The sequence below is a fragment of the Chinchilla lanigera genome, unplaced genomic scaffold (genome assembly GCF_000276665.1).
Source record: "Chinchilla lanigera isolate Chin_1 unplaced genomic scaffold, ChiLan1.0 scaffold00012, whole genome shotgun sequence".
NCBI classification, from domain to species: Eukaryota; Metazoa; Chordata; class Mammalia; order Rodentia; family Chinchillidae; genus Chinchilla; species Chinchilla lanigera.
The window spans coordinates 7,309,272-7,326,416 of record NW_004955413.1 but is presented as its reverse complement, the minus strand read 5'-3'; the positions used below and the strand labels follow the sequence as shown (position 1 = coordinate 7,326,416).

General features: G+C 34.0%; 1 protein-coding gene across 1 annotated transcript in view; it reads right to left on the bottom strand.

Moving 5' to 3' along the window:
• Positions 1–11,423: 11,423 nt before the first annotated feature.
• The window catches only part of LOC102020901 (killer cell lectin-like receptor 6), a 9,634-nt gene continuing 3,912 nt past the window's right edge, over positions 11,424–17,145 (bottom strand). Inside the window, exons 3-7 of the mRNA XM_005379619.1 lie at positions 16,309–16,428; positions 14,874–14,945; positions 14,584–14,735; positions 13,699–13,805; positions 11,424–11,565 (exon numbers count right to left, since the gene is read on the bottom strand). Of these exons, the coding sequence (XP_005379676.1) occupies positions 11,424–11,565; positions 13,699–13,805; positions 14,584–14,735; positions 14,874–14,945; positions 16,309–16,428 (593 nt within the window). The remainder of the gene's footprint in view (positions 11,566–13,698; positions 13,806–14,583; positions 14,736–14,873; positions 14,946–16,308; positions 16,429–17,145) is intronic.

Sequence of the window (17,145 nt, the reverse complement as noted above, 5' to 3'; positions counted from 1 at the left end):
CCAAATGTCCATCCACTGAGGACTGGATAAAAAAATTGTGGTACTTTTATATAATGAAATATTACCCAGCTATAAAGAAAGATAAACTCGAGGCTTTTATAAGTAAATGGTCACAACTACATACCATACTCATAAGTGAAATAAATCAGACCTGCATGTGTAAGCAATGTATTGTTTCACTAGTGTCAGAACCTGAAAGAGTAAATAAAAACTAGGAGGTATAATAGACAATGTGAAACAGTAGGAAAAGGCTCAAAAGTAAAGGGCAACTGGGGTGTGGGAAAGGAGAAGGAAAAGAAGGAGAAATTATGTATGTATGTATATACAGGATAGCTAGCATAGTTGTACTACTGTTTTCAATTGCTTTACTGAAAGGAACAGTGAATGATTACTTATATGATCAATCTTGCATGTCTTTATTTGTTTTCCTGAGAAACCACTTTTGAAAACATCAATAAGTAATACAACAACTGTTGTTAATTTTCTACAACTTTGTCTGTAACTCTGTAGTCTTTGTATTGTTCTTATGCTATTTTGTAAATGGATATCTGTTTGTTAATATGTTTACTTTCTTTTACTTTAGAAAGAAAGAATGAAAGAAAGAAAGAAAAGATTACATACATCTTTTTCCTTCTTGTAGGAAAGAAGTTTAACACTGTTTTTTATAGGTCATATATACATGAAAGTAGATCATGATTAAGAAGACTAATATTTGAATAAGTTATTAAATATACATTTCAAATTCTTGTGTTGATAGTTAATTTTTAGTTTTTTCACTATTTTAAAGAATGGTACACAAAACATATTCTTACATGAGTGCAGTATATCTCCTTGAGAATTTTCTGAGTTTGCATTGTGAAAGGTAAAAGGGATAGCTTTCAAAAGTGGTATAAATTTGATTGTACGTGTTATGACCTGACTCACATATGAACAACTTGGGTTATGACCAGAAATTTAGGTTTAACAATAGTTTTGATTTACAACCTGAATGCTGGCCACTTGTGCAGATCTAAACAAAAACTCATGTTGCTGGAAAAGTGAATGGAAGTGTACATAACAGTCAGTCTGAGCCCAGATGCATAGGTGTGTCTGTGTGATTTTGATTGGTGCTTTAAATAATTGTTATGATTACTGCTATCAAAATGGCCCCCAAAAAAGCTAGAAAAAAAGCTAAGAAAGGAAGAGAAAGTAGAGAAAGTATGCACAATCAAAAAGAAAAGGGAAATGGTAGAGACATATGAGAGGGACGTTTATGTGACCAATCTTGCTAATATGTACAGCATGTCAAAATCCACCATCTCAACAATCACAGAGAAAAGATTTGTATAAGGAAGCTAGTGTTGCTAAGGGTGTTACTCAAATGATTAAGCCACCATCAACAGTGTTAGATGAGGTAGGAAAGCTATTACCAGTGTGGATAAATGCAAGGCAGATCGCAGGTGATAGCCTGAGTCTATAATTTCTGAAAAAGTTAGGGCTATAAATGCAGATCTCATAAAGGATAATCCATCAACAAGTAATAATGGTGAAACATTTTTTGCTAGTAAGGAGTAGTTTCACAATTTTAAAGCAAGATCTGAGATTCATAGCATAACTAGGCATGGTGAAGTAGCCAGTGCTGATAAAAGGGCTGCTGAAAATTACATATACATTTCAAAACAATGACACAGAGAAATGGCTTTTGCTCTCATCAAGTTCTCAGCTGTGATGAAAGTGACCTTTTCTGGAAGAAAATGCCCAGGAGAGAAAAACAACACCCAGCCACAAGCCTATGAAGGATAGGCTAACCTTATTGCTATGCGCCAAAGGGAGTGGTGACCTCAAGATAAATCTTCTCTTTGTTTTCTGAGACCCTTAGAGTGTTCAGAAAACAAAGTCATGTAGAATAGGATAGGGGCATGTGGAGATCTAATACCAATCTTGAGGAGCAAGAGTACTTTTATTTGAGTGGATCAGGGAGGCTTTTTGTCCTACTATTACAAAATATCAAGAAGTCAAAGGCTTCTCACTCAAGGCTCTCGTCATCATGGACAATGCTCCTGCTCACTCATGAGATTTGGAAGAAGAATTGGCTGAAGAATTCTCATGGCTTTCTGTCAAGTTCCTCCACATAATACAACTCCCCCATATAGCCTATGGACCAGCAGATTACAGATAACTTTGAGAAGCCAAGTAACTGTTCCTGAAGTGCTTCCAGATGGGCTCAGATATAGATTTTACCCTTAAAGATGACTGGGAGGAACATTCTTTCCTGTGCAGGGGGGGGGGGTTAATTGAGAAATCCTGGGCCAGTGGCTCCCTAAGGACATTGACATCTGCCTGGAAGAATGTGTGATCTAAAATTATACAGAAAAGAGACCTGTGCTTTCCTTTCCCTTGTTTAAATTCTGTAGAATTGGCAAATATGGAGATGAGGACTCATGGATTACTTACTCCAAGTACTGACTACCTCTGTTTCCATCAGTCTTCTCAAGTCATACTATCTTAGTGGACGTGTAGTGGTAACTCTTGGAATTGTGATTTATGTTTCCTTATGACTAATAGAAATTAGTCATTTGATTGATTTTCATTTTAAACTTTGAAAATAGAAAAAACAGTAATGCAAATAATTTATATTTGATGTTCAATATGTTTCTTTCATTTTTCTCCTAATAATAATAAAATCACAAATAATAATACTCATGTTGCTTGGGCCCTTGCACATTGTCCTCTGTCATCTTTCTTAATTACTCACTTGAATATCTTCCTGAAAAAGGACTTCATATATGATCACACTACCTATGCCTCTCATGATTCACTGAACATTGTGGATCTGAGGAAGACATCATTTTTTTTTCTCCAATAATCAAAAGTACTGGCAGTGAGCTACAGAGTTAATACTCACCATCATGCTTAGAAGATTAAAGTGGGAAGGTGTGAATCTTCTCTGCTAGAAGATACTGTGACAAAAATGATGGCAATAATTAGTGCTGTTTAGGGCATAATTGTTAAAACAATGTGAAATTCAGTCTTGATAACAACTCAAGTCAATATCATATTCTGACACACTCATTGTTACAAGAACAGTTTTTAAATTACTTACATTTCAGAAGAAGATGTCCACGACGGTCATAGAAATCATACAGGAGAATCCAAGGATGCCTGCTACCACCTGGCATGCTAGAGATTGAGGGGCTAAATGTAACAGGAAACAATTATATGTTTCTTATTTTCAAGAAGTCTACAGACATAAGACTGAAGAACATTACTTCTCATTCTCGTAGTACAGACTGTCATTTTTATACTTCAGTGGATTCATCCTGCAATCAGCTGCACCTAGAGTGTCAGTTCTTTGGTCTTCAAACGTCTTCCCTATTAGATCTCTCTGTACCTCACTTCTCCTTTGTCCAAGGTGAAGCTGAGAGTCTCAGCCTGATTCACCCTCACCAGTCAGAAGTAAGAAAAATAGTTTTAATTAAAAATAATACCATGAATAGAACACAGAGAAATAAGTTGAAGGTGTCTACATCACAAATTCCTCTTCTATTGGTTTTAATGAGATGAGGACCTATATTTCTGCCCTATTTTCTCCCCTTTTGGTATTTTTGAAATCTTGAAGAAAAATAGCAGTACTTCTCTCTAGAAAAAAACAGAGTTTTTGAAATAGTGTTTTCCAGGATTTACATAAAGATATAAAATTTTTAATTGTTTTCTATGTTTTGATTTTTCTTGCCTCTTAGAATCAAGATAATGACAGATTAAAACAGAATAAAATAAAAGCAATCTGCACTCAAATGTAGTTATGTATGGAAAATTGTCCTATGATATAATTATGTTTTTCTTTTCTTCTCTTTTATGTGTTGAGGATTGAGCTCGGGATCTATATATCTTGCTACTTGAGAATTATGTATATTTTACATACACGTGTATATATAAAGTTTTTATCAACTTATTTGATGCTGGAAATTTATCCAGGGCCTAGCATATGCTAAGTACACAATTTAACACTGAGATACATCTTCAGCTCTAGAAATAATTTTATAACAGACACACATATATAAGAGATACTGTAAATACAGATATAAAAAGAACAAACTAAAAGAGCTGGTGATTAGATGTATGCATATAGGCCATTTGATATGAAAGATATAATTAAAATTCAGGAAGTAAAGATATATTAATGCAGAAAGTGATTTAGCGTGGTATGCTTTCAGAAAAGTTTTGCTTGATGATAAAAGTGAATTTAATCAAAGTTTACTTAAGAAAAATGTACTGAAAGGAATTAAAATCAAGGGTGTATCTAAGGAGAAGTTTACAGCTATAAAATCTATTATGTAAGTTGAAAAATTCTTCATAAAAATAAGTAATGAAAAAGGGAAAAGAGGAGGATTGCTACTGTTTTCTAGTTTATCTTTTTTGGTCTTTATAAATTATATACTTTCGTATAGCTATCTAATTTTTATTTGATTTAAGATATTTGAATCAGTGTATAGTGTTATCTTTTGTATTTCATCACTTTTTATTGAGGGAATTTTATTTCGGATTGCTTTGATTTGTATTTTCTGTATTTTTCCTATAGATTTTTCATGTATGTGGAAAGTATTTTTGTGAATGTATATATTTGGGGTACTTTGTTGGATTTCTTTGTCTGTACTGTCCCCTTCTGTTCAGACAGAGTGATGCAGCCTCTTATGGATGGCTCTGTGTGTGTGTGTGTGTGTGTGTGTGTGTGTGTGTGTGTGTGTGCATGTGTGACTTTCTCTAATATTAGCCTACCACTGTCTCTCCTACACACATTTTCCTTTTTTCCCTCTTTACTGAACTCCCTTTCTTCATGTCTTCTTCTTCCCAGAAATGTTATCTTTCTAACAATGACTCTTAGAGTCCAGAGTCTACTTTTACTTCCATTCCTTCTGTCCAGGAATCTGATCTACTGTAGTTTCTTTCTGGAACTTTCACCAGGACTGTGGCCTTCCTGTTTCTCTGTAGTTCCTAGTTTATCAGCAACCTCTAGAGCTCTGTAAGGTACTAGCAGTGGAATCTAGAAATAACCACTAGAAATCAACTATTTTCTTTCCTACTTATAATTTGAAGTGTTAGTTTAACCAAGTACCTATTATGCTAAAAGGCATGACTTTTTGTGGTTTTTTTTTTACAAGACCTGTGAGAGTGACAAGGTTTCTTTAAGAGATCAGGATTTTGGTAACTTCTATTACCTCTCGTATGTATTACTTTCCTTTGGATGAATTCCTCTATTTCAGCAGAATCTCTGCTCTCTGCCAATTTCTGAAATCATCAAGGGAAACAGTGACTATTCCTGCATTCGTTTCCATTAATCTTGACCTAGTTCTCATGAACTTATAACAACAACAAAGCAGAATGTTGTCAATAGTTTGCATTTCTACCAGCTAATTAACTTTATGAATTGTTTTAATTTCTTATATCACAAATTATAGGCCCATCAATCTCTCATACATTTCATGGGTAAACAGTAATTATACTGTCAAGAAGACATTTTTAATATCAGAGAACTAATGTTATCCAAGAGAATGTGAAAATTTAAACTGCTTAATTATCAAAGCAAAAAATGAAATAAATTGCAGATAAATGAAGGGCTTCCCTGACAAATTTATTTAGTCATTTAGTTCATTTTTACATTTAGCTTTATAACATATGTTTCATGTTAGGAAATGTGATAACTTCACGTTTCTTCTTTTTTGTATTTTAGGTCTTTTGTGGTTATATATCAATTTTTTTCTATTTCTGAAAAAAGTCACAGTAATTTTCATAAAGATTGCTTTAAATCAATAGATCTCTTTGGATAGAATGAATACTTTAATGATAATAAGTCTCCCCAAAAGTACAAAAAGAAAAAGAAATGATAGACAAGTGGGTCTACATCAAACTAAGAAACTTCTACCCACAAAGAAAACAACAGAGTGAAGGACAATCACTGGGAGAAAATATTTCCAAGTGTGCTACAACATTCATATGTAAAGTAGCAAAAGAAATCTAGCAACGCAACAGCAAACAAAACAACCACAAAAAATTTATGCTGGGTAAAAGACCTAAATATGAGTTTTTCCATAAAAGACCTACACGTAGCCAAAAGATGCACAAACACGCTCATCACTAATCATCAGGGACATGCAAATCGAAACCATATGTGAGGTCACCCAACAATTGCTTGAATGGCGAATAGCAAAACAGTAAAAAACAAATACTCTAAATGATGTGAAGAAATTGAGACTGGGATAGTGTAAAACTGAAAAGGGTCAGTTACAGAATGTAAGATGGAAGAATTGACCAGCAGTTCCATAATTATTTTCTGAAGCCATTAATAAAATTAATACAATTCAACTTAGTTAATATATAAGAATTTTTTCACAAAGCTACAAAACAGAAATTAAAGAAATAGATGAGAAAGTAATAATCCTAAAATATTTGGCCAGGTAGATAAATAAAACAGAAGATTAAAGGCTCATTAATATTTTTATTGATAAAGATGAATATCATTTACATATATCTAAATTCATATATTGCACAAATTCCTTTACCAAATCAATGTAGCTGAGGCAAATGTGTAGCCCTGTGTTTTACATTCTCACTGGAACTAGGTTTATAATCTGTAAAATAAAGAATGGGCTAGATAACTACGCAACATATAGCCATCAAAAAGTGCCTTCCAAGTACAAGGAGAATATACTGTCCTTGTGTTTGTTGTGATGCTTTAATTTTTAATTTTTTTCATATAAAATTTTATAAAAAATAAAAACACATTTGTTATCGAATACTCTTATATTCCAAATCTTACAGACATTTAATTGCTTATTTCTGGTGGGTGTATTGAAATTAAAACAACCACATTGTGTCTTTGTAATATCAATTACTATTTTTGTTGAATAAAATTACTGACTTGTCAGAGGTAATTCTATTAATAAATAATTCCAGTGACTCTATTAATGCACACTTACCACATTGGTTCTGCAAATATAATTTCTAAGATGTACAAACCCTCAAAATTCCTCCAAATAAAAAACCACTCTTAAATTTCTGTAAAACAAGGAGGAAGGTAAAACTATGTTCAAGTAAGGAAAAACCCTCCAGAAAATTATACCACTGATTTCTATTGATTTAATGAAAGGAACAGTTAATACCTTACTGTTTGATCAATTTTGCATGCCTGTATCTGGTAATCTGAACAACTACTTTGAAGATAACAATATGCAATATAATAACCATTTTTAATTTCCTATCATCTTGTTTTGAAATTATGTACCATTTTTATTGGTTTTTTATTCTCTTTCAAATAAAAATTTCAATAAATCAATGAAGGAAGATATCCCTAAAAGTCCTTTCTTCTGTTCCTAGAAATTTTATTTATTCTCCATAATCTATCATAATGTAACCTAATAAGATTGCAATCAGATTAATTCTTTTAGAAAACTGTTAACTGGTAAAATTGAGACTGTAAGTGATGTCCTTCTCGTTACTCTTTGTCACTCATTACTAAGCACTTTTGCATCTATGTTCATCAAGGATTTTTTCTACAGTTTCATTTTTTACTGTGTCCTTATCCAGTTTGGGGATCGGGATGATACTGGCTTTTTAGAATGAGTTTTGGAGTGTTGCTTCCCTATTTGCAAATTTGGAAATAGTTTGGACAGTAGCTTAGAATAATTTGAAGAACTTTGTGTTAATTCTTCTTTCGTAATCTGACAAAGGTCAACAGTGAGTCTTCCAGTCCCGGTCTTTTCTTTGTTGGGAGCTTTTTATTGCTCTTCAATGTCATTGTTTGTTATTGACCCTCTTTTCTCTGATGGAAAGCTGCTTACCCATAACATATCTCGTGAATTCAAATCAGTTCTTCAGGTTTGAGTTCTTTGTCCTCTGCTGAATGCCTGAATACCATGGTGTTCCCAGATTTCTCTTTCAGGACAATGTATTGATTTGCACAGATCCTGGGATCTGAGCCCAGATCCACCTTGTAGCTCTTGGCCCAGAAGTGTTTCCTCTAGCTAAAAATTTTTGCTCAAGATCGCTAGCCATTCTATAGGCCATTTCTCCCTGGACTGAGAAACACAAGAGGTATAAAGTCCCAAGCCTCACCCCAATTTGTGACTATTATGAAGAGATCTTCATTACTTTGGCGGAAGCTTAGTTGTAACTTCATTATAGCTCATTCTATCCAATACGTCTTTCCTCTTTCTTCCAAAGTGTTTATCCTCAGAGTACTTTCAATACACTAACTTCTGGCTCAGGTGATATTTTCCCAGGAAACTGACTTGCAATCTTTTCAGAACATCTCAAACTCTGTTGAGAACTCTGTTATTCAAGGAACATATTCTCTGTCACTAGAATTCTACTGCAAAACTGCACACGCTTGTATTGTCTTCTGAATACCCCATTGTCGTATATTGATGTGATGCTTAATCTTGATTGCCAATTTGCATAGATTAACAGACCTCTAGGGAGATAATTGGATTGTTAGGTCACTAAAGTCACTAATGGATTAAAACATTATTGAGTTTATAACTGAGTGGATTATTAGGAAATGTGGCCTGGTTAGAGGAAGTTGGTCATGGGTCCATGACCGTGAGGACTGTATGTAGTTCCTGGTCCCTTTAAGTGTAGTACTATTTTCTTTGCTCTGCTTCCTCGCCACCATGAAGTGAGCAGGTGTGCTCCACCATACCCTTCTTCCATAATGCTGTTTCCTCAGACCTAGCTGAACATGGACTGAAAGTGAAAGAGAAAAACTGTAAAGAGAAATTGTTCCTTTTAAACCTTTATTCTTTTGAAACTACCTAGCTCTGTAACTGCTTCATGGCTTTGTAATTATTTTCCTGACCCCTGTAACCAGGAGAGTATAACCAAACATGCATGATGCCTGATTGTACCATTGTACTAAGCTTCATCAACTGATGATTATTAATCTACCCTGTAAATGATGATCCAATCCTGCTAGCTACTCACAAGAACTGCCAGGCTGTTCTGTCTGGCCTTTGTACCTCCTACTTGAGCATCATATAAAAGCCCTGGACCAGGCCAGGTGTGGTGGTGTATACCTGTAATCCCAGCACTCAGGAGGCTGAAGCAGGAGGATCGTTGTGAGTTTGAGACAGCCTGGGCTAGTGAGACCCTGTCTCAAAAAGACAAAAAAAAAAAGCCCTGGACCACCAGAGATCAAGGCCCTGATACTCTGGGAATGATCCCTATCAATGCCTGTTGAAGTAAGTAAATCTGCCTCCAAATATTGGGTGCCACTTCAGTGTTTCTGCTTGCCATTGCAATATCTCTGAAACTTGAACCAAAATAAACTTCTCCTGTTTTAAGTTACAGATATCAAGTACTTGCCCACGCAATAGGAAAGTTGACTAACACAGCTAATATAGAACCATTAAGCATGTTATTCTCTGCTTTTTAGGGTTTCCAATATAATGTTATTTTCCAAGAAGTGCGGTATTATACCTATGCTGTGCACTTCTTTGAGTAGGTACCACACATGTGAATGTGAATATGGTAGAGTTTCAGGGCATAGACTTCAGCATTAAGATTTCTGAGTTCAAATTTTAGATCTACTATTATATCCTAAAACCTTGAAAATTTAACTACTTCTTTCTTCTATTAATGGGGATAGTATTAAAAATTGATATTATAAGCTGCACTATAGAGTTATCTTGAGCATAAGATTAACTAAATCCCTATGAATCACTTACAGTATTTAGCACAAAGTAAATTTTATGTGTCATTACTGTATTTACTTTTTCTTAACATATTTAGACATGAAAAGATATTCTATATTTGATACCTTAAAATTACATAGAGCTTCACAGTCTATAAGGAACTTAAATTTTTCCTGCTTAATTAAAATAATACCAATCTAACACTTACACTCACTCTGCTGTTTTAAAGTATTCTTCTAAATTGTTCAAACATATGGTACTATTTAATCCCCCAGCAACTGTGAATTACAGCTATTACATCATCTCTGTTTTATTAATTAGAAAACTGAAACTCACAGTTGTAGAATTTATAGAATGTCAAATATGTAGAAAATATAATAGAAGATATTTACACTCAGGCCTTGTCTTATTACTTACCTCAATGTTCCTCTTACTGCATCTGTGTGAATAAATCAAATATCATCCTAAGTGACATGAATGTTTCCTAGTGAAAATTCTAAGTTGAAAAGCATGAAAGAGCAATTATAGAAAAATTCACAAAGGAACTAAGACTATAGGACCAGCATAGTAGGAAGAAAACAACAAAATACTGCTGTGTCCAAAGATAATAAAATAAAAATAATATTTGTAAAGAATAATGAAATCATAATTCACTTAAATGCTTTTAATTGGGTTGGGGTGTAGATCAACTGGTAGAGTGCTTCTCTAGCATGCACAAGGGCTTGGATTTGATAGTCAACCTCACAAAAAAAGTGAAAGTAAATTAAAATTCTGCTGATAAGATGGCATAAGGATTGAAAAAAGTGGACTTTATGAATTAAAGTTAGTGATAAAATAAAGACAAATCAAAAAAGTGTTCAAACTGAGTGGATGAATGAATAACAGATTTGTGTGTTAAACAGCAGCCACCTAGTGAATAGGAGAGGAGAGAATCCAAATAATAATATTCTGAATAACAACTGGAATGTGGAAAGCACACAATCGGTGTAAACTTTTTGCTCAAACATTTACTTTGTAGGTAAACTTAGAGCAGAGCATGGCAATTAGAAGAGAACCTGAGTTTAAGATGCGGATGGAGATACAGGTTCATGTCCTGAAAGTAATACACTTTTAAATAAAAGTAGTTGTCCATATGTGAGGGAGGAAATTAATAGAATGAAAACTTGAAATCCTATATTATGGGAGAAAACTAGACCCAAAGCTTATTCCAGGATACACTTTTCAGGAAAAATGTCACTAAGACAAGAATAGAGTTCAAGCTCCCTCTTGATATAATTTAAAATCTACTAGGAATACTTATGCAAGCAACTTGGAAAATAGATGACTTCAGAAATTTGTTTTAATTAAATTTTATTTTTTAAATTTCCTACTTTTGTTACTACTGATAGTTTTGTACTGTTAACCACACTTTGAATGAGTTGAATCATTTATGATGTATTTCTCGTTGCACTTGCTTTGAAGATTTGCATCCATAGAGTCCCAATTCTAAATGAATATGTAAATATATTGTGAAACAAAAAAGATCGGAGGAGTCTAAACATTCATGCCAAAAATGTATTTATTAGTTCAATTATATAATTCTAACAAAAGTAACCAAATTCTGAAATTTCTAAATTTGGGAGGCTACACCGATATTTTCCCTGTAATCTTATATTCCGCCTCTTTCTATCTCAAACTCAGTTTCTTCCATGAATAAAAAGAGTTACACATTAAATGAGATAACCTTGGCAATAAGGACAGGAGCGTCGTAGCTTTTCCTTAGCAACCTTCAGAGTTCGCAGCATAAGCAGACTTCTCACACAGGCATGAGGAGGGTGTGGTGCAGTCCTCAGTACCAATTACCTGCTTATTCAGATAGACACACTGCCCCTGGAGGTCGGCACTTGATTCTGGCAGACCCCTGAGCAATTAGAAAACAAAATTCATTACTCACTCAGTGTGTTGCAAGTAAGTGGTATAACTTCAGAACTTCTGCATGAAATTCATTATACTAAGTGCTGCGGAGACTATAAATACTCTTTCTCTCTTGTGTGTTTATAGAAGAAATATATATATGTATATATATATATATATACATATATATACAAGTAATAAACCAGTTTTACAGAGTGTGATATTGATATATGAGTAGAAAAAATACACTTGTATAGAGAAAGAGGCTGGACTGGCTCAAACAGTCTAGCAATAATTTGCAAGGTGAAATATATGACAATATATGATATTGATATATGATATAAAATTATATATATGGTATAAATTATATAATTATATTTTATATATGATATAAAATTAAATTGCAATGCAAGTGAGCGTAATAGAAGCTACTTAACTATCCATGTACAAGTACAGGTGAAAGAGGTATATTTTACTTATAAGTACATTGCATCAGATATAAAAGTCAACCAAACTTAATAATAAACTTTAAAATTACATATGTGTGTGTAATGTGTCAGCACAGTCTCCTGTGATATACACTTCAACATAAAAAATCACCACTAAGGGAAATACCACAGAGAAGATGCTGGTAAGTATTCTAATTGAATTGTCTCTGACTAGAGATCTGTTATTTGAGGTCAGTATCAACAAGACTACCCCTCAACACTAGCACAAAACTAGTTCTATGATATAGTCTGATAAAGGTAAAGTTTTCTGCTCAACTATTAAGTACACAGTGTATTTCATTCCAAAGTGCCAGAGGAATATGACAAAGGAAATTAGGAACTATTAGTAAATACAAACTGTCCAAATTTTTGTATATATTCCTAATTTAGCTGGGGATATAGCTCAGCGGCACAGGCATCTGTCTGGAAAGCACCAGATCCTGAGTTCGATCTCCAGTACAAAAAAAAAAAAAAAAAAAAAACCCTCCTAATTTATTGATTCCTGAGTGTTCTACATCCCAAACATCATACAAAGTTTAAAGGATTGGAGAGCTACCAACAACAAAACTCCAGTAAGTAAAATGATTACTATGAAAGTAAGAGTACACTCATAATTTGATATATTAGGACAAGCAAGCCCAGAAAAATATCCAAGTATATTTACCAAAATGTTCACACAGATGATGAAATATTTAAATTACATTAAATGGATATAAATTACTTAAATATTAAATTAAATATTACATTTTAATGTTGTTATAAAAATATGAATAGAAATAAAACAAAATAAATCATTTAAACAGTATATTTAGTTGAAATATAAATATATATAGAAAGAGACAGAAAGACAATTATGTCTGTATATGCATGCACAAGTACATACAGTATCTCAGCTTTTCCCCTCATGTCCCACAATAAATTACAAATGAATAAAGACAATTTCAATCTAGTAAAATGTTAAATATTCTTTCATATAATAAAAACAAAAAAAGCTTTAAAACTAAATTAGTGAAGAAAAACGGCAAGGTATGCAGGAAAGAGAAGTTATATTTTAATACATAAGACATTTATCTGAGAAATAAAAGATAAATATGAAAATCAGGCAAAAGATTTTCTACAAGGTGCAGGATGTCACTATTAAGCACCAAAAAATATGAAATAAAAGCACAAAATAAAATAATGAGCTATCAACTTTACCTAAACTTTGAAACTAACACTGATGAGACAGCTTGCTATGTTTCTTCTACATTTGTTTAACACAAAGTTTTCTGAAGGACAATGTAAATAAAAGCTACTTAAAACTCGTTTAAAGAGATCCAGAGTCATTGGCTGAGGAGAAACAATTTATACATAATATATCAGGATGTTAATCTCAATACATTTATTACCAACAATTTTAATCCATGAAATCATTTAATAATAGAAGTGTATTAATACTAGAGTCATTTAATGCTAAAGACATGTTATCCACATATTATGAAATATCCAAATGACTTTATGTTTTATGAAACTAATCCCATCATAATATGAAATAAAAAGAGCAAGACATGGAAAATCTGTCCCCAGGAATCTTCTCTATTTCCTCCTGCTCTATACACAAAGGATACTGACACACTGAGAAAGGAATAAGGAATATCCCACCAGACACTTACAGGTCAAGCAAAGGAGGGGAGCCGTCCACCCACTTCCACTGGTTGTCCTCCTGCTTATAAGATAGGCCAATCCAGGTGTGATTTCCTGAAAGCAGTTCCATGATGTTCTACATGAAGACAAAATACACAAAGTTCTTTATAAATAGAGCATAAGAAAAAATACAGCATAAGAGATGACCGGTATGAATTTGTGTCAAACAAGAAATGAAAGAATCATAAAAGAACAGCAGACTATATATGCTGTCTAATAAATGAAACATCAAAAATAGTATTTTCTACTTCAGCATGTGTCCATGTTTCAAAACACGATTTAAATACAGAGAAATATAAAGATAACTAATGGAAGGATTTATAATCCAGGGCACTACACCACAACACCTTTCTTCATTCATTTTTTAGCTTATTCAGCTCTATGCTTCAATCTTTAGATATACAACTGGGCAGTAATCCCTGCCTTGGGGAGGTTTGGGGCAAACAAAAGGAAATTATATGTTATATGAGGAAACACTCTGGAAGATTAGAACAGGGGAAAGGAGGATGTGTGAGGAGCACAGATGTGCAGGCGGTGCTTTTCCCTAGGGCTGTTGGGAAGTTCTTATTACTAAGAAAGTGCCTAAGTAAGTACATAAAGAAGGAACTTCTTCAAGTGAGCAGAAAGCACTGACTCTACCTGAGGGGACACTGACTGCAGAATGGTAGGTGAGTGCAAGGTTCCTACAGCAAGAGATGCCTGGATGCAAGGAAAGGAAAAGCCTGCCTAAGTGAGGACACCCGGAAACACTGTTCATAATGAAGCAAGTGCATCCTTCTCCCTTGTGTCAGAGCTGCCCATGGTTCCTACTCTGTGCTCACATCAGAAATGTAAAGCAGAAGATTAGACTTTACCATCAATGAGCTCCTTTTGGACTCTAAAAATGTAGCATTCAAAGAAATGCAAAGATCAGAGCAGTCTAGCCAGGAAACCATCTCTACAGTTTGGTAGTAGCAGTGGTCTCTATACTGCAGCCAGTGGTTTGGAGGACATCCACACCTGTGTCCTGGGAGAAAAATGTTTATAATAGAATCCACAGAACCTCACACACAAGACCTTCCTGCTTCATGGCCTTCCCACTTGAAAGAATGACGCTGATGGAAGAAATCAATACCAGCTCAAAACACTCTCCCTTCCAGATTACCTTCTTTGGCCATTAGTTTTTGCACAGCCTTGATGAGATCTGCATTCTGGGTTTGGAGCCTCTTTAAGATTTCTGTAGGAAACAGAACCAGATGAGAATGTACACTGCATCTGATTTGTGTACTATTTCAAGAGCTACATAATGATGTAATCAAGTGCTAAAATGTTCATTTTTGTTCAAGTCACTTTTCCTGCCGAATTAGTTGGCTGAAACAGTTGATTATTAAGACATCAGCTTTTTAACCACAGCAACTACGGAGGAACCCTGGATTTCTTGTTTTAATTGTTCACCATTGGCTCAATCACTCAAAGCCAAAGGGAGTATTTTAATTCAAGGCTCTTATAAAATTTCATCATGAACACAGACTATTTTATATTATAATTTATCTGGTATAAAGAAACAACAATTACATTGGTATTTTAAACTCCTTAAAGAGCAACATAAATGCTGTGAAATTACAATTTTTCTGATATTTAAATTCTGCTTCTGGGTTTGTTGAACATCTTGCACATACCTCAAATGCATGCTTTGACACACTGGTGTATTTTTAGTTCATCAGTTTTCCTGAAAGCCTCCCAAGTGTAGGACCCATATTATTGATCATCTGCCTAATGACGGGCATGCACTATACATTCAATAAATGTAAATGCGTGATTCTATGTGCCAATTAGTTAGGAGACTATGTTGATAACAACTTAGTTTTTCATAAACTCATTGCATTTCATAAAATGACATAGTACATGGTGTGATCAAATAATACAATAAATGTTTACATTTTTAAAAAATTGCCACAGTAACAGACACTGCTACAAACCACCCCTATCCTGAAAATACTCCTTTTTACTTCAAACACATTTATTCCACTATTGCTACTTCCTGAAGTCTTTCTGAAAGTCTGCGTTGTCTTCAGTTGGGCGCTTATGACTAACTCAATGTCCTGAATTGATTTAAAACATATACCGGTCATGGTCTTTTGACTTTGAGGAAGAGCCAGAAGTTTCACAGTACCAGATCCAGTAAATAAAACAGATGAGGACACAGCATAACATTTTTGTGAGCCTGCCTTCCTGTTGGATGGCACTCAGGAGCAGCCTTCACCATATTTTCTACCATACCTTATAAAGGCACTCACAAACAAGAAGTTTTAGAACTGCTTCAGAGAGTGGCAAGAAAGATAGGGTAAGTGTGTTCCAAGAGAGGTGGAGCATTTTGAGGTGGGTTAATGGCAATGTGTCTTTCACTGTAATTTTTTAAAATTGAAACACGCATTGAATATTTTGGCCATACCTCAAAACAGAGCCAAAAATCTATCACAATCATACTGCTGTATCAGAATGCTCCCTGTTGAGTAAAATCATTGTATAGATCTTAGGGCTGCAAGAAGAAAAAACATCCAGCATTCGGAAAAGATAGTTTCTTCCAGCCCTAATATTACCTTTATTTTGGTTGGCGACATTTTGGACCTGAGGAAATATTTCTGCTTTGATTTGGAAATCATCAATCCATTTATTAAGACTCTTCATCTTGCTCTCTGATGCCTGAACACTTTGAAAGTCTAAGAACAAAAATTCAAAACATGTATCCAACACAGGCTCGACTTCAAAGCAGCAGTTCATATTTTCATTTCTTTGCTATTATTCCTAAGATCCATATCTACAGCTGAAATATCACCTTTATATCTTGGTAGGCCTCAGTGTGTGTGCGCGCAGCAGCACACTGGTTCAATTAACTCAAACTGACAATAGCAGCAACAACACCTCGGTCATTAAACAAGCTTTGCTATCGGGAGTGGTTGGGTTAATATTTACAATTTTCTTTCTCATCAAACTTTTAGAATTTTGAGTTTCAAACTAAAGCTATTAGTAAGAAAATAATTTTAATAGAGATAACATATTTTATAAAGTGATTTTAGACTGCAAAGGATACTGACATTTAGAACAAAATATGAGAAAAGTTACATTTTGTCTTAAAAGTAATTATACTTGCAAGTGCAAGCTAAATTCCTTCTGAAGTTATAATTTTCAAAATAGTAATCACTCATTACAGTCAACATACCTACAGAAATTACAGTCACACAACCTCACTTGATAAAATGGGCAGTTGTTAAGAGATCACAAGATTAAGTTCATTCCTTCCATCTTTTTTTCTACTATTTTTATTATTTTATTCTCTATTCAGCATGGTAAGAAAACACTTACCAAAAAAATTGCCTGTCATGTGTTTAAAGAAACATGACAACCTGACAGAGGGCTTCCGGCACACAGGGAGCTGC